Genomic DNA, 25,539 nt, shown 5'->3' on the forward strand with positions numbered 1-25,539 from the left:
AAGCAGTCAATGAAAGAACAAATTGCCATGTTTTCTAAATTGTCCAAATTGAAAATTCACTAAAAAAAAAAGTGTCAGGGATGAAGAAATCATTACTGAAAACAACAAATAAACCTTTAAAATGGAAAGAGCACATTAATATACCAGAATAAAAATTTTACACAAGTTCTTGAAATTCTGTAAGCTCAATACATCTTTGCCAGTGCTAGAAAAGAAAGTAAAAATAAAACACTTACTTGTTGAAGTTCATGCAATACCTTTGCTTCTTTACGCAGAGAGCTAACATCCTAATAAAAAAAGAAAATAAATATAAATACAAATAATGTAGTTAATTTTTTTTTCCATGCACTGTTACAAAAAAAAAAAAAAAAAAAAAAATTACGTAAGTAGTATTACTATTGCCCTCCTTCACTACCAAATGAGGACAGTGCACATCTTTCAAACCCTGTCATTTTATTATGGTAACCACAAACACAAGGGGAAGTACTAGTACTACATATGGGTTAAGAAGACACACAATACTTGTTCATACTAGTCTTGAATTCCTTTAGACTGCAATGATCAGGAAAAACATAAAACTGTTTCAAAGAACAGAAGTAGAACAGATATATGAAGAAAAGTTAGTTCAATGAATGCTCATGTACATGCTCCAACTTATTTAAGAAAAATGGAATTACAGGTGCAAATTAAGAAACAGTATCCAGGGATACTATATATAAGAAAATGCATGCACCAAAAACAATTTCTGTGCAATGATAAGCAGAGGAAATTTGCAAGAAAGTAATCACTAATTAATCCAACTGATGTTTTGAATAGGACATAGGAGTTTAAGCAGTTCTTGAGACACCCACCAAAATTTTGAGACGGATTTGCTTGCTTTTTTTTTTTTTTTTTTTGCTGTATTTTCCACTCCCCTGCCATTTCCCATATTTGCAATAAAAACTACTGCTGGTTAAGGTTATTTTGTACTGTGGATCTGTATGAAACCTCCCCTCACCCTTCATTTTACCTATTTGGTTAGTGTAAGTTCTATTATTACTTAGGAAATTACTTAGAAATCATAGCTACTATGATTTCTAAGTAAATTCCCCCCACTCTCCCCTAAAAATGGACAATTACTTGAAGATGTCAGTTTACAGTTTTGGTCTGGAGACTGGAGTTAGAAGTAAAGAGGATTAAGAGTGTGGATTTGTAATACTGTATTGAAGTGGTAGTTGGTTATTAAGTACCCAATCTGTACAGGACTGGAATAATTTGCGCTGTTAGTGAATGGTCATTTCTTTTCATTCAATTGGAATGTGTCTAGTGGAGACTACAAAACCTATCATTTGCAAAAGGTAAGGAACTGCCTTCTCTCTTACTTTTTTTCCTTTTTTTTAGTTAAAAAATTTATATAATTATTAGAGAACGTGGGAAAACAATAATCACAGATTAAAAATCTGTACTAATTAGAATGAAACGTTTAAGTTCAGTACTGTTACAATCTTTTTTTATTCATCTTTATGTATGGATCATTGCATTGTTTATTAACATTTCTGATAATGCAATATCAAAATAAAAATTGTTTGTTTTTTTTTCGCCGTGGAGGGGAATGAAATCCACCTAAGACGACCCCCCCACCACACACACACACACACAGAAATTTATATAATTATTAGATCAAGTGGCTACGTATAGTTTTAAGCGGAAAAATAACAAATCGGATTCGTGAGTTTCACCTCCAGTGGAATAAAATTCCCCCTGGAATAATCTCCCCCATCCCCGAGAGCAAAATCGTAATTTTTATTTTAATATCCTTTCCATGATGTTGGGCGTTGAAATTTTCGCCATATATATTTTTAAAATTTTAATTGAAATTTTATTCTTACTGCTCGCAAAAGAGGGGAGGCGGGAATTTTAGCGCCACCGAATGCGTGCCATGCCGGCTGGCAGTCAGGGTAAAGACGGCATTCACTGTAGAGCACTTGCGTGGCATTGTACGAAGGTGTAGAAGTGAGTACACATATTCTCGCTGCTTGTCGCCGAGATCGGAGTAAACAACGGCATGTCACATGACCGGTGTATGTGCCGGAAGTGACGTCATAAACATCGCGTGACCACTCCGGAGAAGCAATTCCTGTCAAACACGGCATCAGGCAGGCCACGCCCACTGAACATTCAAGGTAGGTGTCGGTACCTACCCGTTTGTAAACATTATAAAATCAATGATTCAAGTACCATCAATCAAAAAATCGGAAGAAAAAAATCCACCGTAATGTCCGTGAAAACGCGCTAAGTGCTTCAAAAATTTGCTCTGTAACTCGTGATGTTAAATTAGAAAAAAATGGAAAAAGCTTTAAATCTGTGGATAGAAGACCGAACTCAAAATAAAATTCCGTTAAGTTCACTCATCATTCGTGAAAAGGCAAACTCCTTTATCAACACTTTAGCGAAACTGGTGATAGCACTGGCGGGATAAGTTTTTTTGCTAGCAAAGGCGCTGGTTTGAAATTTCTAATAAATATTACGTTTAATATTAAATTGTTTCTTATTTTCATTTCGATGCCATATGCTTGCATTTCACTATGTACATAGTCATTATGAAGGTACATATAATACATACATAGACAAAATTTTAGACTAGTTTTTCTTATATATTTCATACTTTGGAACGGAACCCCTTTATTACTATGGGAGCCATAACTCAGTATTCGCGACATTTCTCAGAACGTAACCCCGGCGAATAGCGGGGGTTTACTATATTACCTACACCGAAATTGAGTGTCTTCTAGATGAGCAGAAAACCCACTACACTATTATTATGGGAGACTTCAATGCTAAGGTTGGAAAAAGACAAAACAGCGCAGAAAGGGAACTATAGGAAATTTTGGAATTGGTGAAAGACTTGTGGAATTTGTAGAATCTCAAGGACTATTCAGTAATGAACACTTTTTTCAAGAAAAGGGTGAACAGAAAGTGGACATGGAAGAGTCCAAATGGATTAACTACTAATGAAATAGACTTCATCCTCACTAACAGAAGATATATTGTGAATGATGTTACCGTCTTGAATAAGGTAAATGTTGGAAGTGATCACAGAATGGTAAGATGTACACTTGATATAGATGTAGGAAAGGAAAAAACTGACTCGAGTAAATAATACAAAGGTCCTTGAGATAACAGAAGAGGAGAAAAAGCAGTATATACTGGAACTTAAGAACAAGTTTGAGCTTCTGCAGACTGCTGAGGACCAAGATATCGACGAGGAATATTACAACTTTCTGAAAGTGATAAAGCCCAAGAAACCTATAGGGAAAAAGAAATCCAAAGAAGAAAAAAAATCAGTCAAGAAACACTTGTCATGATGAACCGAAAAGCGACAAATGAAAAGCAAGAAAAACACTGACAGGGAAAAAATTGAGTATACTGAGTTATGCAAAGCCATTAGAAAGACTCAGAGAGGACATAAAGATTTAACACAAGAAAAGTAGAACAAGCATTAAGGGAAAACAAAGGATTTAAATCAGCAGCCATGAGCAGTAATACAGAAAGACAAATGATACTGAAACTGAAGAATAGCGATGGTGTACTTATAAACAGCAGAGAAGGCATGATTTGAATAGCAGAAGACTACTATAGAGAATTATACAAGGAGCAGGGGAATGATGCCAGCAGAATGACAAAAGACGCCACTTCTCCCCTCCGGAGGTGTATCCATAAAGTGATATAACCATTCTTCATGTGTAATCATGGCTATGCCAACAAATGACTGCAATATCAACGAATGCCTCTGGTAAAGCCACAAACATGAACAGAATTAGAACTTCTTACACTACTTAGTACTGTGCATGAGTTAAAGAAAACAGAGATACTCGTTGACTTAATTTCTGTAAATTATGATTTTTGGGAAATACATTGTGAAGGTTGTTCTAGAAAGCAAAAAAGGAAGGGGAATAATTGCTCATTATATTAATTTAAATATTTTAATAAGAAATTGTATCGTTAATCCACTATTTTTTGCAAACACCAGAAATGAAACTGCACAGAGGAATAAAATAACTTAAGCTTAAATATATTTTCAACTACGATAAGTTAACAGTAAAATCGCAAATAATTTTTTTAGAAACACATAAACATCAACTATAATCTAAGCTATATAACCGAATGGGAAAACAGTAACCTGGTTTTCTTTATCTTCTAATGGACCTTTCGAAAAATTACATTTTGTCCTTGCTGATGATGAACGGACAGAATCGGAAAACAGCACCTTGTTCATTATCGTAAACTACTACAAACAACGATGAACTGAAAAATGCGCTTCTTCTTCACTTCATATATCCCAACATAAATGAAAATCCCGCGCTATGACAACCAATGAGGTTTAAAGCATATGGCGTCCAGCTTCAACCAATAAGGCTTAAGCCTTATTGTCAGTTAAAAATTTCTGTTATGTCATTGGCTGACATCAAGGATGTCAGCCAATGACATAACAGAAATTTCCATTCGCTGGAATGATATTGCTAAATAACAATAATAAAAAAAGATAGCAATTTACTTCCTGCTTGCCATCACATGTTTCGACAAGTGAAGTTTATGATAGAAATTCATGTTTTCGTAGATATCATTGCTGGCCAAACTTTCGTAATTGTACTTACGAAATCGCTGGGGCGGGATACTAAAATAACAAAAAAGTAAGGATAAAGGCTTCTTGGTATAGGATCAATACAAATCAAAAATAAAATACATAATTAAGAGAGAAGGCGTATATAAGATCATTTCATTGAGCATTTTGTACAGAAAAATATTAGATATTCACATTTCAGTATTTTCTCAATTTATTTCACGGATAATAAGATGTCTTTACTATTTACTGCTAGGACATAAATTTATTATTTATTTATTTTTATTGTTATTCACTTTTTATTTATTTATTTTATCAATTTATTTCCCGGGTAGATGACATTATTCTTTTGTCTTTATTATTCTCATCGCGTAGTGAAAATAATGATGAATTTTTTATATAATAAAAAAGGGTGATTTTTTTTTTTGTAATAATCTTAAATTGTCTCAACAAAAGAAAATAATAATAATACAATGTCAATTTCTATGTATAGGCAAACATAAATTTTTTGCTCATCACATTTTCGAATACGTGCAATATTCAGTTTGACTGATTTATATCTACAGCCGAGCCAACGTTTCGTGATCGGTGGGAGAAAGTCCTTGTATTTTGAAAGAAATAATTTGCATTGTTTCAATAAATTAATGAAAACATTAAAAATTGCATATTACTTCGAAATCCAAAGGTGGATTTCCGTGGTGCATTTGCACCACGCTGCTAGCGAACATATACAGGTACGTTGAATCCGAACGAATTCAACTTTTTTGGCGCGTTTGCTTCTGTATATATATATATATATATGGGTGTAGATACATAACAGAGCATATGCCTTTTATCTTCACCATATCCGTCCGCATGTAATAGACAGCCTTCCGGTCGGCGGATTTTCATAAAATTTTATATTTGAGCCTTTTAAAAATATTTGTCAAGGCATTCAAAATTTCATTAAAATAGGACCAACGGAAATTCGGCAATTAATATATATATATATATATATATATATATATATTTTTTTTTTTTTTTTTTCCATATAATTGTATAGGGGAAAAAATCATAGATTATGTAGTTTTAACGCAGCGTTCGCGCGTAAAACTCAGGAACGCGTGCCACTTGTGAAGAGGTACTACAGTATGTACACAGTAAATAGAGCATGTGGTTACAAATAAATACAGTACTATATTATGGTTACACGAGTAAGTTGAAAGAACCTAATAGAGTTTTATAAGTGTTCCATAAAGTTATAGTCTTAGTAATTAATTGATAAGGATATTTACTTTAAACTTCTATTATCACAGAAAAAAAATTCAATTCAACAAAAATTCTTCAGAAAAAAGAATCTAACGCGCCTGTTACTGTGCATATCAACTAACTTGTTTTAATACTTTTGTTTGGATAAGTCTTTAATGAAAGTTTTCTTGAGACCCGAAAATTTGTGAACAAATTCACAAAGACGTAATACAGAATAACCTTATGACCAAAATAATCGAGGTTCCAAAAATCACCAAAACAAGAAAAACTGAAATAATTTATATCTTTACCCTTGGTTTTTAGGCATGAGCGTAAAGTTCCTATTTTCTTCATCATGTTTGTCGTCTGTATGTAACAACTTGATCGCAAGTGGATGAATTTTCATGAAATTTTATATTTAGTTCTTTCAGAAAGAATTGGAGCCATCCCAAATTTCACTAAAACTGAACAAATCCAGCAATTTATTTCCTTCTTTTTTTTTTTTTTTTTTTTTTTTCATACAGTTTTTGATATTTTGCTTGCAACCCTGGCCATTGCAACTGACAAGATGCTAGTTTGTAAGTTGTGTTGTAACATCCTTATTTTGTCAATTTTGTAATTATTTATCTCTTATTATACATATATCATCATCATCAGCCATTTTCAATCCACTGCAGGATGAAGGCCTCTCCAGCAACTTTCCAGTTCCTTCTGTTTTGAGCACTGGCCATCCATTTACTGCCCACAAACTCATGAATTTCATCTATCCATCTCCGCCTTTGTCTTCCAGGTTTTCTTCTAGCTCCTCTTGGATACCATTGTGTTATTTTCTTAGTCCATCTGTCATCGAGTCTTCGAGCTACGTGTCCTGCCCAAGACCATTTTAGTTTTGATAAGAATGTCCTTTACTTGAGTTTGCTGCCTAATCCATGTGTTTCTCTTCTTATCTAACAGTCTGATTCCCAATATAATTCGTTCTCTTCGCTGTGTTGGTCTCAGCTTCTCTTCCATTCTTTTGATGTTTTGGTGAGTGCCCACGTTTCACTTTCATAAGTCATGGTGGGGAGTATACATTGGTTCATTATTTTACGTTTCAGACAAACTGGGATATTGCTCTTCAGTATGTGACTATATTTCCTGAATGCTATCCATCCAAAATTTATTCTTCTCTTGACTTCCAGCAATTTATCATTATTACAGCTAATAATTTGTCCTAGATAAGTATATGACTCCACCTTTTCAATTACTGCTCCTTCAATCATTATTTTTCTTTCTGTGGCATACTTGTTCATCATTACTTTTGTTTTAGCCATATTCAACTTTAGTCCAAAATCCTTACTAACTGTGCATAACTGATTAAGATTTTCCTCTAATTCTTTGGGATCGTGGCTTATGACCACAATGTCATCTGAAAATCATAAATGGTTTAGGTACTCTCCGTTCACATTGACTCCTTTTTGCAACCAGTCTAATCTTCTGAAAGCTTCCTCAAGGGCAGCAGTAAACAGCTTCGGAGATATTGTATCTCCTTGTCGAACTCCTTTCTCAATTTTAAATTTCCTACTGTCTTTGTCTAGTCTAATAAAGGAGGTAGCATTCTCATACATTTTCTTCAAAATCATAATATATGGGATATCTATACCTTGTCTTTCCAGTGCCCGAAACATTGCCTTGTGCTGTATGGAGTCAAATGCCTTTTCATAATCCACAAATGCCAGGCATAATGGTGTTTTATATTCATTTGCTTTCTCCATTAGCTGTGATATTACGTGAAGGTGATCCATAGTTGAGAATCCTGTCCTAAAGCCAGCTTGCTCTTTCGGTTGATTCTCATCAAGTATTCTTTCTAATCTGTTAGTAATGACCCTTGTGAACAACTTGTAGATGTGGATAACAAGCTAATTGGTCTATAATTTCAAATTTCTGATTTATCTCCTTTCTTATGCAGCAAAACTATGATTGCATAATTCCACTGCATTTCCAGTTTTTGTGTTATGTCTCTTCTTCCCAATTTTAACAACTCTACAGTAAGTTCATCTTCCCCCAGGGCTTTCTGATTCTTCATTTTCTTCCATGCATGTTCTACCTCATCAGGAAGAATATCGGGTATGTTGTATGTGTTGCTACTTTGCAATCCTTCTTCCCCACTGCTGGCATCATTCCCCTGCAACTTGTATAATTCTCTACAGTAGTCTTCTGCTATTTGAATTATGCCTTCTCTGCTGTTTATAAGTACACCATTGCTATTCTTCAGTTTCGGTATCATTTGTCTTTCTGTATTACCGCTCATGGCTGGTGATTTAAATCCTTTGTTTTCCCTTAATGCTTGTTCTACTTTTCTTGTGTTAAATCTTCTTATGTCCTCTCTGAATCTCTTTCTAATGGCTTTGCATAACTCAGTATACTCAATTTTCTCCCTGTCAGTGTTTTTCTTGCTCTTCATTTGTCGTCTTCAGTTCATCATGACAAGTGTTTCTTGACTAATTTTTTCTTCTTTGGATTTCTTTTTCCCTGTAGGTTTCTTGGGCTTTATCGCTTTCAGAAAGTTGTAATATTCCTCGTCGATATCTTGGTCCTGAGCGGTCTGCAGAAACTCAAACTTGTTCTTAAGTTCCAGTACATACTGCTTTTTCTCCTCTTCTGGTATCTCAAAGACCTTTGTATTATTTACTCGAGTCAGTTTTTTCCTTTCCTTTCCTACATCTATATCAAGTGTACATCTTACCATTCTGTGATCACTTCCAACATTTACCTTATTCAGGACGGTAATATCATTCACAATATATCTTCTTTTAGTGAGGATGAAGTCGATTTCATTAGTTGTTAATCCATTTGGACTCTTCCATGTCCACTTTCTGTTCACCGTTTTCTTGAAAAAAGTGTTCATTACTGACAGTCCTTGAGATTCTGCAAATTCCACGAGTCTTTCACCTCTTTCATTTGTTTCACTAATTCCAAAATCCAAAATTTATACATATATATATATATATATATATATATACATACATATATATATACACACACATATATATATATATATACATATATATATTTTTTTTATTTTTTTACCCTCTATCTACCATATGTTTTCCCCTCACTTTATTGTTCATGCTCTGCATATGTTTAGCATTTTCTGCCTTTCACTTCACTAGACTACTTCCCCATTTTCTGACTTCTTGTTTCCACTTTCTTGTTATTCTACTCAATATATATATACATAATATTGATAAAAATAATAGGATTTAATCACATTAGCATTAGTAGAGGCATACAATGCAAGAAAGCAAGCTTATGCAGCTTCAGCAAAAAAAAAGCCCTCCCATTTCACCCCTCCATTCGTTCCAAATGCCTGTCCAGCTCAGTCTTCAATTTATTTAGGCTGTCAACTTCCACAACAAAAGATGGAAGTCTGTTCCACCAATCAACTACCTGCTGGCTAAAGGCAAATTTCCACACATCTATTCTACAACTGTCTTTCCTCAATTTAAATCTGTGTCCCCTCAGATTCTTAATCTGAGGAAGAATCCCATCAGCATTCAGCTTGCTCAAGCCATTAAAAGCCTTATACACCTCAATCAGATCACCTCGCAATTGCCTACTCTCTCCAGGCGCTGCAATTTGCAGCGCCTGGTAAGAGCACCCCTTTGTTCCTCTCACCAATCTTGTTGCCCTTCTTTGTACTCATTCTAGCAATTCTACATCCTTCCTAAAATGAGGCCTGCAGACCTGTACACAGTACTCTAGGTGTGGCCTGACCACTGCCTGGAATAATGGGATAATCATGTCCCTGCTGGCAAAATTCCTATATATCACTGACAAGATTCCATGACCTGTACTGGCAGTCCATCTGCACTGCTCAGCGAACTTCATATTCGACTGCACAATTATCCCCAGGTCTTTTTCACTTCCCTGAGTGTAGTACCACACAGTTGGTATGTTTCTCTTTGGCTATTGCTATCCATATGCAGTACTTTGCATTTGTCAATGTTAAACTTCAGTTGCCACTTCTCGGCCCATTTGCCCAACTTATCTAGATCTAGTTGGAGTATCATACTGTCGTTAACAACCCTGCCAACCTTTGTATCATCTGCAAACTTGGACATTACACCTGATATACCTTCATCAATATCATTGATAAATATACAAAACAACAATGGGTCCAACACTGAACCCTGGGGAACTCCATTAATAACATTTGTACACAAAGAGCAGTGTCCATTGATTACCACTCTCTGTTGTCTCCTACTCAACCATCCCTTTATCCATTGTAGCAACTTACCCTTAATGCCATATCTCTCCAATTTGTACAGCAGTCTTCCATGTGCAACAGTATTAAAAGCTTTCCTGAAATCCAAGTATATGATATCAGAATTATTTTTGGCATTCAGTTCCTTTGTGACCACATCATAGGATCCAATCAAATTGTTCAGACAAGACCTCCCTTTAACAAACCCATGCTGTGGCTTAACTATTACTGCAGCCTTGTCTAGATGATCCTACAATGCTTCTTTAACCAGTGATTCCATTATTTTCCACGAAACACAAGTTAAACTAACAGGTCTATAGTTGTCACCTTTTGAACCCCCTTTGTGAATTGGTGATACATTTGCACACCTCCAGTCCATGGGGACCTCCCCTGAGTCCAAGGAAGCTCTCATAATTATGGCTAAGGGTTTGCTTACTTCCTTTGCTGCCTCCTTTAATATAACTGGATAGATCCCATCCATCCCAGGTGTCTTTTTTTATGTTTAACTTCAAAAATTTCTCCTCCACTTTGCTCTCAGTTATTACAAAATCACTTAGGTCCCTGTTAGAGTTTGATAAATGTCTGGCACTCTCCTCATTGAATAACTCCTCATGTGTGAACGTAGATGCAAAATACTCATTCAGTTTATCAGCTGCCTGAGCATGATCATCAATAGTCAACCCACCTATGTTAAGTGGTCCAATCTGATTCATCCCTTTCCTTCTAGAGTTTACATATATAAAGAACTCTTTGCCGTTTTTCTTTGCATCCTTTGCCAAGAATATCTCGTAATCTGCCTTCACCTGCCTAACCTCCTTTGTGACTTGATTACAGACTAGTTTATATTTGCCATAGGCTTCTGTGTCACCTGATACTTTATATGCATCCCATACATTTTTCTTCTCTGCCACAAGCCTCATTAGTTCATCCGACATTCATTTAGGCCTAAACCTTGAACAGTAATTCTTAGTCGGAATGAAAAACCTAGTAGCTGATAAACTGAACAACTTACTTTACTATAACGTTACTGAACAACTAAGTAAGCAAGAGAATGTATTAATTATTAAACTGGGTTATGGATCCCAGGCACTACTAGTTATAGTAGAAATACCCAGCAACCATAATGAAATATAGACAAATGTTTATTTTCAGTGTATTGGGGAGGTGTGCTGAGCTGTCAGTTGTAATTTACCATGGAAAAAATTGAGAATGCCAGAAACGTAAAAGCAGATAACCTGAAATTAAATTAGATTAACATAAAAATAATAATGATGATAACAATGGTACCGAAAGTAGTGGGTCCTAGGCTTTAACTACTTCCTCAGAGGATACAGCTCTAAAACGGTGTTCGCAGGCCGGCCGCTAGATAGTACACCGGACCAAACCTATTGGTAACTCTCTAGGAGGCTTCCGGATCAGCTAGTGTATAATCTTGCTACCTCTACTCTGCCAGATAGTGACTGGAGGGAATCCGAGTAGTGTGTATGCGGGGAGCATTGTCGAGGCCACGTTATGTCAAGGATCTGGGTATATTCTTACCGTGTGTACGCCATATCCAAAAATTTCATTACTTCATACAGCATGTCCCACCCACTTTTTCTTACTATTGAATACATCATGAATTGTCAAAATAATAGAGCAAGCTTATCTGCGAAAAGATCTAAACCTCGCAACCACTTCCTAATTCATTTCACAAATATACGTGGTCTCAATTCTAATCTCAACGATGTCCATTTCCACTTGCAGCCTGCCAAACCCCATGTACTTTATCAGACAGAATCTCAGTTATCGGTTGATTCAACTACTGCTCATCTCAGATGCCCAAATTATTCGCTGTATGATTGCTTTCGCCTCAAAGGTGGTACTTGTGCATATGTCCGTTCTGATATTCCCTGTCAGAGACTTGGCAATTTGGAATCTCCTCTCTTTGATCTTCTCTGGCTTAAAATCTCTCTACCTCATTGTGTCAAATTCATCTGTTCTCTCTGCCGTTCTCCAAACTCCACTAATCACTTGGAGCTCTTTGATTTCCTCTCTTTGCAACTTGACTTTCTCCAGTCCAACTTTCCTAACAGTGAGGTAATTTTCCTTGGTGATTTTAATGTTCACAACTCCAGCTGGCTTCCGTTTTCTAGTCACACCGACCCAGCAGGTCGAGATGCTGAGGCTTTTGCAATTACTAATGACCTAGCACAGATTGTTCATTTACCTACAAGAATACCAGACAATCCTAATCATACAGCCAATACGCTTGATCTTTTTCTCACAAACAACCCTTCTAAGTACAAGGTTGAAGTGAGAGGTCCTTTAGGCACTACAGATCACAACTTGGTGATTGTCTCTTCTCCAATGGAACCTTTATCTCATGGCTATTCTCAACCTCGTATTGTTTGGCATTACAAGAATGCAAAATGGGATGACCTGCGAGACTTCTTTTCTTCTTTTCCTTGGTCTGATTACTGTTTCAAAACTTCTGATGTCAACGTTTGCTCAGATCGTGTCAGTGAAATTATTCTTGCAGGAATGGAATCCTTTATCCCACACTCCACTTTAAAATCTCGTCCTTTATCTAAACCTTTGTTTTCCAATAAATGTGCTAAGGCTGTCCAAGAGAAGAATGTTGCATATCGTAATTGGCTTGTTTCTAATTCTTCAGTTTCATTTTCTGCCTACACCAAAGCTCGCAACAATTGTAAAGCAGTTATTAATCAGTCCAAACTAGAGTTTGAACAGGCTAAGAATAGAAAACTTGCTTCTTGCCCTAATGGTAGCTGAGCATTCTGGTCTCTCGCCAAAGCTATTGGCCGCAACTTTTGCCCATCTCTGCTCCCACCTCTGTCCAAACCAGATGGTTCTGTTGTCACTTCAGCCAAGGATAAAGCTGACCTGCTAGCATCCCATTTTTCTTCGAGCTCATGTATTAATGATCTTGGTAAAACACCTCCCACCATTCCTAACACGCTCCATTCAATGCCTCCTGTGGTCTTCCGTCAAAAGGATATCAGAAGGATTTTGATTAATCTTGATGCTAATAAAGCTCCAGGTCCTGATGGTATTTCTCCACTTGTTCTAAAAACCTGTGCTCCTGAACTTACTCCTATTCTTTGCCGCCTTTTTTCACTTTCTTATTCCAAAGGTGTTTTTCCTTCTGCTTGGAAATTTGCTCATATCCAGCCAGTTCCTAAAAAGGGTGACAAATCCCTTACATCCAATTATCGTCCCATTGCAATTACTTCTACTCTTTCTAAAGTAATGGAGAAATCAATTAACCGCCAACTCTTAAACTACCTAGAAACTTTCCGTCTGATCAACGATCGCCAGTATGGATTCCGTCAGTGTCGATCCACTGGTGATATTCTGGCTTATGTTACCCATTTATGGACTAATTCGATGGAAAGGTTCGGTGAAACACAAGTAGTTTCTCTTGACATCTCAAAGGCTTTTGATCGTGTTTGGCATAAAGGTCTTCTAAACAAGCTTCCATCTTATGGTTTCATCATCATCATCAGCCATTTTCAATCCACTGCAGGATGAAGGCCTCTCCAGCAACTTTCCAGTTCCTTCAGTTTTGAGCACTGGCCATCCATTTACTACCACAAACTCATGAATTTCATCTATCCATCTCCGCCTTTGTCTTCCAGGTTTTCTTCTAGCTCCTCTTGGATACCATTCTGTTATTTTCTTAGTCCATCTGTCATCATGTCTTCGAGCTATGTGTCCTGCCCAAGACCATTTTAGTTTAGTTTTGATCAGAATGTCTTCTGATCTTATGGTTTGCCAACTGTTTTTAGTAATTGGTTATCCAGTTTTCTCTCTGATCGCTCACTGAGGGTGATGGTAGATGGCTCTCTGTCTTCTAACTTCTCCACTAATGCTGGTGTCCCCCAAGGTTCAGTTCTTTCCCCCCACTCTTTTCCTCTTGAATATCAATGACCTTCTTCCATTGACTGGAAATCCTATCCATAGTTTTGCCGATGATAGCACATTGCATTCAACTTTCCATTTTGAGAAACCTTGTCCAGCTCAATCAGCTTCAAGTTCTCGAAAATCTGCTGCCAATTCCTTAAATGCCAATCTTCAGGTAATTCTCCAGTGGGGCAAAGACAACTTAGTTGATTTCAACCCTTCTAAAACTCAATCTTGTCTTATATCTCGCAAAAAGGATTCTTCTGCTCCTATGCTTATCTTTAGTGACACTCCGATTTCTAGGCAAAATGATATATCTCTTTTGGAGATTACCCTGACTTCTAATCTCTCTTGGCACAAGCACATTACAAATATTGCTTCCTCTGCATCTAAAAAACTTGGTTTTCTCTTTCGCTCTCGGCGTTACTTTTCTTCCAAACAGCTGCTCACTCTGTATAAATCGCAAATCCGCCCTACCATGGAATATTGTTCCCACATCTGGGGTGGTGCCCCCAAAACCTCTCTCAGGCTTCTTGATTCCATTCAGAAGAGGGCAGTTAGGTTAATTAATGATTCATCTCTAACAGAGTCTCTCCACTCGCTTTCTCATAGATGCACTGTTTCTGCTGCATGCCTCTTCTACAGATACTTCCATGGGCACTGTTCTTTTGAATTGGCTTCTATAATTCCCGCTCTCTCTTTCAAAACAGTCCGAACACGTGCCGCCACCAGCCAACATCCATTTACTGTCCAACTTCAAACCCACAGAACTAACTTTTCATCTTCCTCATTTATTCATTCAACTGCCATTTTCTGGAACAACCTTCCTTCATACGTATTTCCTGAAAATTACAATCTACAGAAGTTCAAGTCCAATATCAACAAATATCTTCTTTTGTCTTCTCAACCTCCAACCCAAGCACGGTACTAAGTACTATAGGTTCTAATACCTCTCGTGTTTGAGGTTCTCATAAAAAAAAAAAAAGAGGGTCAGCAGCCAAAACCATAGGAGCCACCACAATAAGCAGGGTTTCTGTTATGATGTATACGTTCGAAACGAAATGTATACATCATAGCTGACCCAACAGAGGCCAAAAGGAAGGAAGGAATAAATAGAAATAAATATATAATGTATAAAATTGAGTTAAAAAGCTAAAATAATGCCAATTAAATCTAGTAAAAGGAAAGATGAATGAAAGTTTGAAACAGACAAAGTAACTTTAGATAACGGAATAAAGTCAGGTTAATGCCAAATTACGTGTGGTGATTACAGAGCAACATCAGAGACCCAAAGATGAAAGCTGATAGTTCTCTGTACAGTATATTTATATCAGCTGAAGTAACCCCGAGTGAGGGGGGGAGAAGAAAAGAACGTGTGAAATCGTCAGAATGAACCATACCTGTGTGATGGGGAATTAAGCAATTAAACAAATGAGGCAAAATGCCAACAAAGGGAGAATCAATGACTAACAAGGTAGTGTAGAAAAGACACTAAACTTTGTTTAAGAAAGAAAAAGGAACGATAGCAGAGGAATAACATCTCGATATTGCTTTTGGCCAGCCTAATCGCACACGAAAAATAAGTTGTAGTAATTAAGGACAGTAGAAAGCAATTGGAAAAAAGGGAAAAATAGTTGTGCTCCGGTTGTCCGGGATTGCTAAATCCGTACCTAGATGGAAGACTCGGCAAATGCCTCACGTGTTTAAGTCAGTATTGGTATTGAGGAAATGTAAGAAGAAGAAAAAATTGAAATACAAATAATAACGTCAACGAAACTTAACAAAACAGCGAGTAGGACATACATAACAAAACACAATACCACCGTGCATAGCCAATCCGTGGGCACAAGCTTTCTACACCGTGAGACACGACAGAGGCTAGGGGGTATATAACTGTACATTATGTACAGGCCTGAAAGTAATATGTAATCAAACTGCTGTTTGATTACATATGATGTATACATTTCGCATGTATACATGATAATAGAAACAGGAAACCTACTTATTGTGGTGGCTCCTACGGTTTTGGCTGCCAACCCTCTGAAGAAGTAGTTAAAGCCCTAGGATCCACTACTTTAGGTACCATCATTATTATTTTTTTTATGTTAATTTAATTTCAGAATTCTGCATTTACTTTGCTGGCATTCTCAATTTTTTCCATGGTAATTACAATTGACAGGTCAGCACCCCTAGCCAATACACTGAAAATAAATATTTGTCATTATATATATACAGGGTGATTCACTACCAGTGCGACAAACTTGCAGGAGGTGTAGGGGGCACAAAAACGAATCAGAATCACATAGCATTGCAGGGTCCGAAATGCCTTCGTCATGCGGTAGAGGACATTGAACAGCGATCCCGCTGAAAGTCAGCATTTGCAAACCGGTTCCCGAGGCAGTAGGATGGACGAGTATTCAAACGTTAAACTGGCCGACATGCACCTCGCGTATGGAGCTGCAGACTGTAACAAGCCCGTCGCTCTGCGCTTGTAACAGGAACATTTCCCGCACAGGCGTGTTTCTCATCATACGATTTTTGGACGTGTGCACAGAAGGTTACGTGAGACTGGTTGTTTCATGAGAGGTACCATGAATCAAGAGCGAACAACGAGGATGCCAGACAATGAGGAGAATGTCCTACATCTTGCAGAAGGCAATCCGAGTATGAGTACTCGAGTGATAGGCCAATGATTGGGTATTTCCCAATCCACTGTATGGAGGACACTGTCAACAAACCAAATGAGTTCATACCATCTGCAACGTGTCCAATCATTGGAACCTGCGGATTATCCACTCTGGAGGACTTTTTCTACTTGGTTCCTTCAACAGAAACGGTTCGCAAATGCTGACTTCCAGCGGGATCGCTGTTCACGCAATCTCCCATTCAACATCCTCTACCGCATGACGAAGGCATTTCGGACCCTGCAATGCTATGTGATTCCAATTCGTCTTTGTGCCCCCTACACCTCCTGCAAGTTTGTCACACTGGTAGTGAATCACCCTGTATATATATATATATATATATATATTTACACACACTCACACACACAGAAGACACAAAAAGTATATGCGAAAAGAATAATAAATATTACACAATTGTAATTACACTGAACTACTAAGTTTAAAGAATGTAAAACTACAGAGTTTTATTAAGTGTGCTATAAAGTTATAATTTTAGTAATTAATTGATAAAGATAACTACATCTGCTTTTCACTTCTATTAATCAGAGAAAAAGGAAAATAAATCAGTCAACATACCTGAACTGTAATGCACTACATATAATACCAACTTGTTTTCATAAATTTATAAAACACAAAGATACTGAGTTCAAAATCTTTGCAGTTATACAGGATAGTAATTCAAAGTATATTACCACTGTAATGGTGAAAAGTATACAAAACACCATAAACTGTAATTCTTTTTTTTTATTCGTACTTATTTTTACACAGTTGCACAGAAAAATTTAAAAAAACTTTCTGATGTTCCTCTAATACAATCTGTCATCCATTTTGTTTCCAACACAAAGCAACAATCTGAATCAAAAATCTCCCATGAGAGTAGTAACATACTTATGAATCATCCTTGTATATTCAATAGGTCTTGCCACTTGAGGCCTATGGGAACGGGGCCTCGCTGAGAAACTCTCATTGTTCTCACAGCCCTTTGCTCATCAGTTCTGATTTTCAGATGTCACAATTAATTTTGAATGTGCTCAGACTTAAACAGACATGACTGATCTTCAATCCCATATATCCTTGTTGTTCCTTGGGAATTGTGGCACTCATACATTGGTCATAAAGTTTTGAACCAGTTAGGCAAAACACAGCTCCAGCCTGTGACTGTCCTGGCTAGGGGCAGATCGATTGGGGAATTTTGCCTCAAGCATTATAAATTGGCCCATAGACTACACAATATATATTTTATTATTATTATTATTATAAAAAAAATTAAAAAATTATATAAAAGCGGGTAAAAAAATTTAATTTCACAAAAAAATTATATTTATAATAATGTTCACAAGTATTTTAGAAATTTTCCATACACATCATTTCGTTCGGCTAATATTTGATATTCTTCCAAAATATTTTCACAGATATGTAGCTCTGCAAACATTAACAAGAAATCCTCTTGATGTGACAATGTCATAGTGGATCAGAGTTTATTTTTAGTAAATTTGAGTTTTTATAAAAACGTCTTGTGCAGAATACTTCATTTACTGATAATCATACAATTTTCTTGTAATGACCGACCAACAACTGACAGTAGTTGTCTATAAGTAAGTCCCATATCAGTACACTGTGATCACTTTTACCTGCACAGTAGAGCAAGAGAAAAATCTGCCCTTTGTGGCACGTGGCTAGAGAGCTTACATTAAGATAAAAAAAAAAATTACAATCGAAAGGAAAAGAAAATACTAATAAACACATAAATAGAACTGAAACAAGTATAAATAACATGTACACAGTGGGTTTTAAAAAAACAACATATAAAAATAAACTAGAAGTACACTTTTCAAGGCCATACACCTACTAAGCATACACCATTTCATCAGAGAATATATCAGAAACAATTACAGAGCAGTAATCTTTATTCTCTATAAACAAGAGAAGACAGTGATCTCCTCTTGTTTATACTGGGAAGATCACCAGAGAAAATATTCACGGAAGATCACCAAAGAAAATATCAGAAATAATTATAGTGCAGTAATCTTTATTCTGTATAAACAAGAGAAGCACATGTTGTAATTATATACTAAGTTTGTAGTTGGATATGGTGAAAATATATTTTTATAGTCAGGCCACACTTTCTGAGGGATTTTGAAGCTAAATTTACCCACATGGATGGAAAAGGAATAACAGATGAGTAAATTTTAGCAAAAATTAAGGGGGTCAGTTACTAATAGACCAAAGATAGGCATATATTCACAGTTTGTACATCTCTGATCTCAACCATGTGAAAGAGAATCCAGCTTTAATGTTAACTTATTTAAGAACACTAAATTTGGTTGAGAGAAGATCAAGACAAGTTGTAGGCAAAGCCAATCAAATTATGGCACAGTATAACATAACAGGATGCAAATAAGCTTTAATATATTTTACTACTGTAGAAGAGTCAAAGGTGGGAATTAAATTTTGCCTTAAATTCTGTGCTTATTTCAGAGATTTATTCTTAAAATTTTGAAGGTGTGTTTTAAAATCAGTAAATTCCAGGATCTCTTTATTCTCATTGTTTTTTTTTTGCTACTGTTTCCCACCTGCAGTTACTTCGTTGACCCTTCTATTGACGAGAATAGGGGCATGTCTCCGCTACATAGCACAACTGCTGAGGGGCTCAACTAGCCTTTCCCCTCCAAAAAGCCCATATCAGGAGCACTTTGGGACTGTCTCGATGGTGACCCGCCGAATACCGACAGCTCGCCATCGAAGACGCCCAACACAGGAGCCACAACCAGCAAAGAGGTTACGGAGAGATGACTCCCCACTTGCAAGGCGATTTTCCCATGAGACATCGGAGCAGTTCCCCAGTGATCAACCGACCCTCATAAGATGTTCCTCACACGAATTTATTTCCACCAGACGTCCTATTAGAGCCCTGATAGTCCCTTTTGCCAATTGGGTTTTGGTGGAGGTCCGTTTTGTGAGGGGTGCGGTTGGTCCATTGGCGCCCGAAGAAATTGCAATTGTCACCTGTGATTGCCAGACTATGGCCGGCATCCTCCAACCAGAAACATTATCCTCCCCAGGTTTTGGATCATGGATCAACCCACTATTAGAGCCCTACCAAGTTGTGATCACAGATGGTAGGGTAAAATCTAGATGTTTACAGGAGGCCCTTCCATTTAAAACAGTAATAAATATTCAAGAGTTTGATCATCTGCCGATTAATAAGCTTCCATCGCTAAGGGATCACACATTTAAATGCCCATGGGACCACCTGGACATTTACTGCGCTGTCCATGCAGCGGGGGTCCAAGCCCAATGGGCAGAGTTTCAAGGTATTATAAAAGTGAGGCCCGTTTCGATACCTGAATGGTGGGAGTGAGAAGCTATAATCTTATAGTCATATATATTAAACTGTTGTAACCACATATTATAATCTTATAGTCGCATATGTTATATTATTGCAAGCATATATTATAATCTGGTAGCCATATATTATTATCTATATATATATATATATATATCTTTACCCGGAAAAAAATAAAATAATAATAATAATAATAATAATAATAAAAAAAAGAGAGAGAGTTTTCCATTCCTTATGTTTAATTCAGACAGTAATGTATTATCTGTCAGGAATGACTATTATAACCTTGGTGATCATAATTATATGAATGACATGATTATCAATTAACCATGAGCCAGGTCAATCACTTACTCTTTTATCATGGCTTAACAAAGTTTGATATATGTTGTTGTATGGTTAACCCTGGTCATATATTTCAGGGAATACCTAACTGGCCTTGTATTTATCCTTGTATATATTCATACCTAGTGAGTAACCTTATATGTATTAGGTATTGTTTTAAAGGTCTGTTATTAACTTCAAACTTCTTTTCACACTAATGAAGGTATTACCGAACCATATTACTTGAAAAATCAATCTGTATGTAGTGTATTAAGCCAATATTAGTGCAATGTGTATTATTAATCATAGATTGTTTAAAAGGACTTAGAGTGCATCATTCTATGTTAACTATATCAGTTTTAAAAGATACAGATAATGACACTGTTTTCTTGATGTTTCATGTAATGCACTACGTCGAGCGGACACTAGTGAGGAGTGCCCTGTACCAGCGTCACTTGCTTCGATTTTATGCAAAGAGTTCTGGAAGAAGTAAACCTTCAGTAAGCCTACAGAGCAGTGATGGACTGTCTTGCAGTGTGTTAAATTATGACTTTCCTGAGTTATTAGTTATATTGAGGTGAACCTTCTACAAATCAGGAGTAATCGAAAGTGCACTAACCAAAGTCTTTGATTACAACAACTCACAAACTTTAATATATGTGACCTACCCTCAGACAACCCTAGATATTTGAAGATTAGCATTAGCATTAGCATTGAGTAGAGGCATTTGATGCAAGAAAGCAAGCTTATGCAGCATCAGCCAAAAAAAAAAAAAAAAAAACCACTTCCACTTCACCCCTCTGTTTGTTCAAAATACCTGTCCAGCTGAGCCTTAAACTTATTTAGGCTATCAACCTCCACCACAAGGGATGGAAGTCTGTTCCACCAACCAACCACCCGCTGGCTAAAGGCAAATTTCCGCACGTCTATCCTACATCTGTCTTTTCTCAATTTGAATTTATGCCCTCTCAGGTGATTTTTCTGAGCTAGAGGAAGAATCCCATCAGCATTGAGCATGCTTAAACCATTCAAGGCTTTATACACCTCTATCAGATCACCTCGCTGGTGCCTAGTCTCCAGACACTGTAATTTGCAAAACTTAAGCTTTTCTTCGTAAGAGCACCCCTTTGTTCCATTCACTAATCTTGTTGCCCTTCTCTGTACTCGTTCCAGCAGCTCTACATCCTTCTTGAAATGAGGCCTCCAGACCTGTATACAGTACTCTAGGTGTGGCCTGACCATTGCCTTATACAATGGAATAATCACCTCCTTATCCCTGCTGGAAAAATTCCTGTATATCATTGACAATACTCCATGAGCTACTCTTGCAGCCCGTCTGCACTGCTCAGAGAACTTCATATCTGCCTGCACAACCACCCCCAAGTCCCTTTCATTCTCTACCACTGTCAGTGTAGTACCACAGAGTTGATATGTTGCTGTGGGGTTGCTGTTTCCCATGTGTAGTACTTTACATTTGTCAATGTTAAACTTCATTTGCCACCTCTCAGCCCATCTGCTCAACCTTTCCAGATCCTGTTGCAGCAGCATAGTGTCAGTAGTGTCCTTGACAACCCTGCCAACCTTTGTATCATCTGCAGACTTGGACATTAAGCTTGATATACCATCATCAATATCATTTATAAATACAGAAAACAATAATGGACCCAATACTGAGCCCTGAGGGACTCCACTAATAACATTAGTCCACGATGAGCAGTGTCCATTGATTACCACTCTCTGTCTTCTCCCCCTCAACCACCCCTTTATCCATAGCAGCAATTTGCCTCCAATGTCACACTGCTCCAATTTGTGTAGCAGTCTTCCATGTGCAACAGTATCAAAAGCCTTTCTAAGATCCAAGTATATAATATCAAAGTTATTCCCTGCATCCAGTTCTTTTGTGACTGCATCATAGTATCCAATCAAGTTGGTCAGGCAAGACTTCCCCTTAACAAAACCATGCTGTGTCTGAGCTATAACTGAAGTCTTGTCTAAATGATCCTGCAGTGCTTCTTTAACCAGTGCCTCCATTAATTTTCCTGGAACAGAAGTTAAGCTCACAGGTCTATAATTACTTGTGTCAGCCTTTGATCCTCCTTTGTGAATTGGGGTCACATTTGCACATTTCCAGTCTGTGGGTACCTCCCCTGAGTCCAAGGAAGCTCTCATAATTATGGCTAAGGGTTTGCTTACTTCCTTTGCTGCCTCCTTTAATATAACTGGATAGATCCCATCCACCCTAGGTGCCTTTCTTGTGTTTATCTTCAACAGTTTCTCCTCTACTTTACTCCCAGTTATTTCAAGATTCTGTAGCTTACTGCTAGAGTTGAATACACCTCTGGCATTCCCCTTGCTGAATAACTCCTCATGTGTGAATGTCGATGCAAAATATTCATTTAGTTTGTTAGCTACCTGAGCAGGATCATCAACAGTTGACCCATCAATATCAAGTGGACCAATCTGATTCATCCCCTTCCTTCTAGAGTTTACATAAGTAAAGAACTCTTTGCTGTTTTTCTTTGCATCCCTTGCCAAGGATTTCTCGTAATCTGCCTTCGCTTGCCTAACCTCCTTTGTAACTTGGTTACAGATCAACTTGTATCTATCATAGGCTTCTGTGTCACGTGTTAATTTATATGTATCGCATGCATTTTTCTTCTCTGCCATATGTCTCATTAGTTCATCTGACATCCATTTAGGCCTAAACCTTGAACAATATTTCTTAGTTGGTATGTAAAGCCTAGTAGTTTCCAAAATAAGTTCTTTGAATGCTTCCCATTTTGAATTTGCTGTTGGTAACATCATCAGTTGGTCCCACTGTATAGAATTTAAATACTGTCTCAGTCCATCGTAGTCGCCTTTACGGAAGCAATAACCCTTCCCTTTACCCCTAATGGTAGTTACCTCTTTGAGTAAATCCCACTTCAGCACACTGTGATCACTGCCACCTAGTGGTTCATTTATCTGCAGATTCTTAATGCATGAAGAATCACTGGTGATAATCAAATCAAGAGTATTACTCCCTCTAGTTGCCTCCCGAACATGCTGATGTAGAAAACAATCATCCAATAAATCCACAAAAGCCCTGCTAGTGTGTGAGTAACCAGCCCCCAAATTCCAGTCAATATCTGGGAAATTAAAATCTCCCATTATAAGACTCTCTGATTTACTGGCCCACTCTATTTCCCTGTACAGTTCCTTATTATACTCATCAGAGTCATTAGGCCTATAGCACACTCCTACTCTCAATTTATGGTGTGAAATACATTTCTTTGTTTAGAGTTACTTAATTTTTTTTTTTTTTTTTTCATGTTAACACAAGTATGTAAGAGGAGCCATGCGGGTAAATTCTCCCCTTTTCTTTTCCTCTCCCTTTCCTTTTACCTCATCAAACAAAAAAAAAAAAAAAAAAAAAAAATTATTATTTTTTTTAAAATTTGTTTTATTTTCCTGGTAGGATGGAGGTGTGTGAAATTGTCTTCATTTTCACTTGGTGGGTACAGTCCTAGAGAGAGAGAGAGAGAGAGAGAGAGAGAGCAGTCGTCTTATACTTTTGCCACTACATATAGGCATAGAATAACATTTTCTCTCTCAGAATGTTTGTTTCTTTTGCCTTGCTGTGCGCTTGTTGGGCGTGAGAGCGTAGATCGTAACAATTAGACCGATATCAGATGTCCGACTCGAAGATGACAAGAGATATATAGCTCAAGCGCTCGGACCAATGTGTTACGCAATGTTTATATAAAAACGGGGAGCAAGAGTTATGATTGTGGGCGGAGAAAGAACAGTTTCGAAAAGAGAATATTGTCCGATCGTTACTTGAACCGGGTATTTAGCCCGTGTTTGTATTACGAGGACCCCTCGTGAGAGATGAGTCTAGGTCTGATTGTCTGGAAATGCAAGGCGACACTAATATAATAATTCCCTTGATGACCCCTCGTAAATGTCTATTCGTTTAGATAGCAGTTTGGGTTTCAGAAGCATGTTAGTTTTATGAATGCATTCTCCCGCCCCGGTAAAAATTAACCCGTGAATCAGGGCAGGCCTTTGGAAATACCAAAGGAGAAGGGGAAAGAAGACGATATATATATAAGAAGGGGGAAAAAGAAGGAAGGGAGAGTAAGAATTGAAGTGGTTGCGAAGCGGTGTTTTGGAGCTGACATATAGAAAAAAGGCTATTTTCTCTGACGAGAGTAAAAAGGAAAATAATGAAGCATTTTCCCATGAATCGTTCCGGAGAGCTGGGAGGCAAGGAGGAAACTCTTGTTTTCGGGTAAGTCAATATTTAATTAAATTAGACACAGAATATAACCCCTGAAACACAAGCACCCACCTTTTTATCAAGTAGTCTTTCTTTTACTTCCCACATGACTCCTCAAAAGGTGGCACCTTGATAAAGATGTACACTATCAGATTATTATGACAGTATTGGGAAGTTATGAGCCTTTACTGTTCATGGATTGATTTATTATCACATTATTCATATCCTGTTCATGAAAACAATGAACCAGACAGAGATGTATTGAGGTAATATCTAGAACCAATGTACATATATACAAATTACTCTTTCATTTTAGTTGTGACAATATCCCTGTATTGAGTAATATATATTAAATCATGTTTTGTTGGATTAATCTTGTCAGATGGCCATTCTCTAGACACACCTTACTTATACACTAGTTTTATGAGCTATTTAAAGAGCCATTAATTGCGGTCATTCTGGGGCCCCCTTATCTAAGAGGGACCTCTGGGTGAAAATCACAGCGCGTCTAGATGTTGCAATTTGCTCTCTACTTCTCAGAGTAAATTTAGAACACTAGATTATTTTGTCCTAATTTAAACTGCTAGATAGATCATTTGAAACCCAGGGTTTTCTGGATAGACCTCGTAATGTGCTGGCTTGCTGGAGGCTGAGTGATCCATGAGTATATTGATTTACGACACGTTACGACAGAAAATTCTGTGGAACAATACATATTAAGAAATGACTACTTAAATGATGGGCACAATTTATTAGTACACTTTTAAGAATTATGTCGTAAAATATTTGGTTATTTTTTGTTGTACTGCATTCTATTGTACACCATTCATAAAAATGTTCGCATTTATTTAAACACTCAAATATATCTTCTGTTGCATTTTCTTTCCATTGAAGGCTTCGATGCAAAGTTTCAAATGCTGACAACATTTCTTGTTTGAAAGATTTGAT

General features: G+C 37.1%; 1 protein-coding gene across 2 annotated transcripts in view; it reads right to left on the bottom strand.

Moving 5' to 3' along the window:
• The window catches only part of RnrS (ribonucleoside-diphosphate reductase subunit M2), a 76,817-nt gene that overhangs the window by 28,102 nt on the left and 23,176 nt on the right, over nt 1-25,539 (bottom strand). Inside the window, exons 1-2 of one of the 2 annotated variants that reach the window (XM_090381927.1) lie at nt 4,160-4,288; nt 237-287 (exon numbers count right to left, since the gene is read on the bottom strand). In XM_090381927.1, the coding sequence (XP_090238053.1) occupies nt 237-287; nt 4,160-4,255 (147 nt within the window). In that variant the 5' untranslated portion in view covers nt 4,256-4,288. Of the gene's footprint in view, nt 1-236; nt 288-4,159; nt 4,289-25,539 lie in introns of those variants that run through there. The other variant, XM_090381928.1, reaches the window with a different exon arrangement.

The sequence above is a fragment of the Mastigoproctus giganteus genome, chromosome 9, assembly GCF_048544385.1.
Source record: "Mastigoproctus giganteus isolate SK-2022 chromosome 9, ASM4854438v1, whole genome shotgun sequence".
NCBI lineage: Eukaryota > Metazoa > Arthropoda > Arachnida > Uropygi > Thelyphonidae > Mastigoproctus > Mastigoproctus giganteus.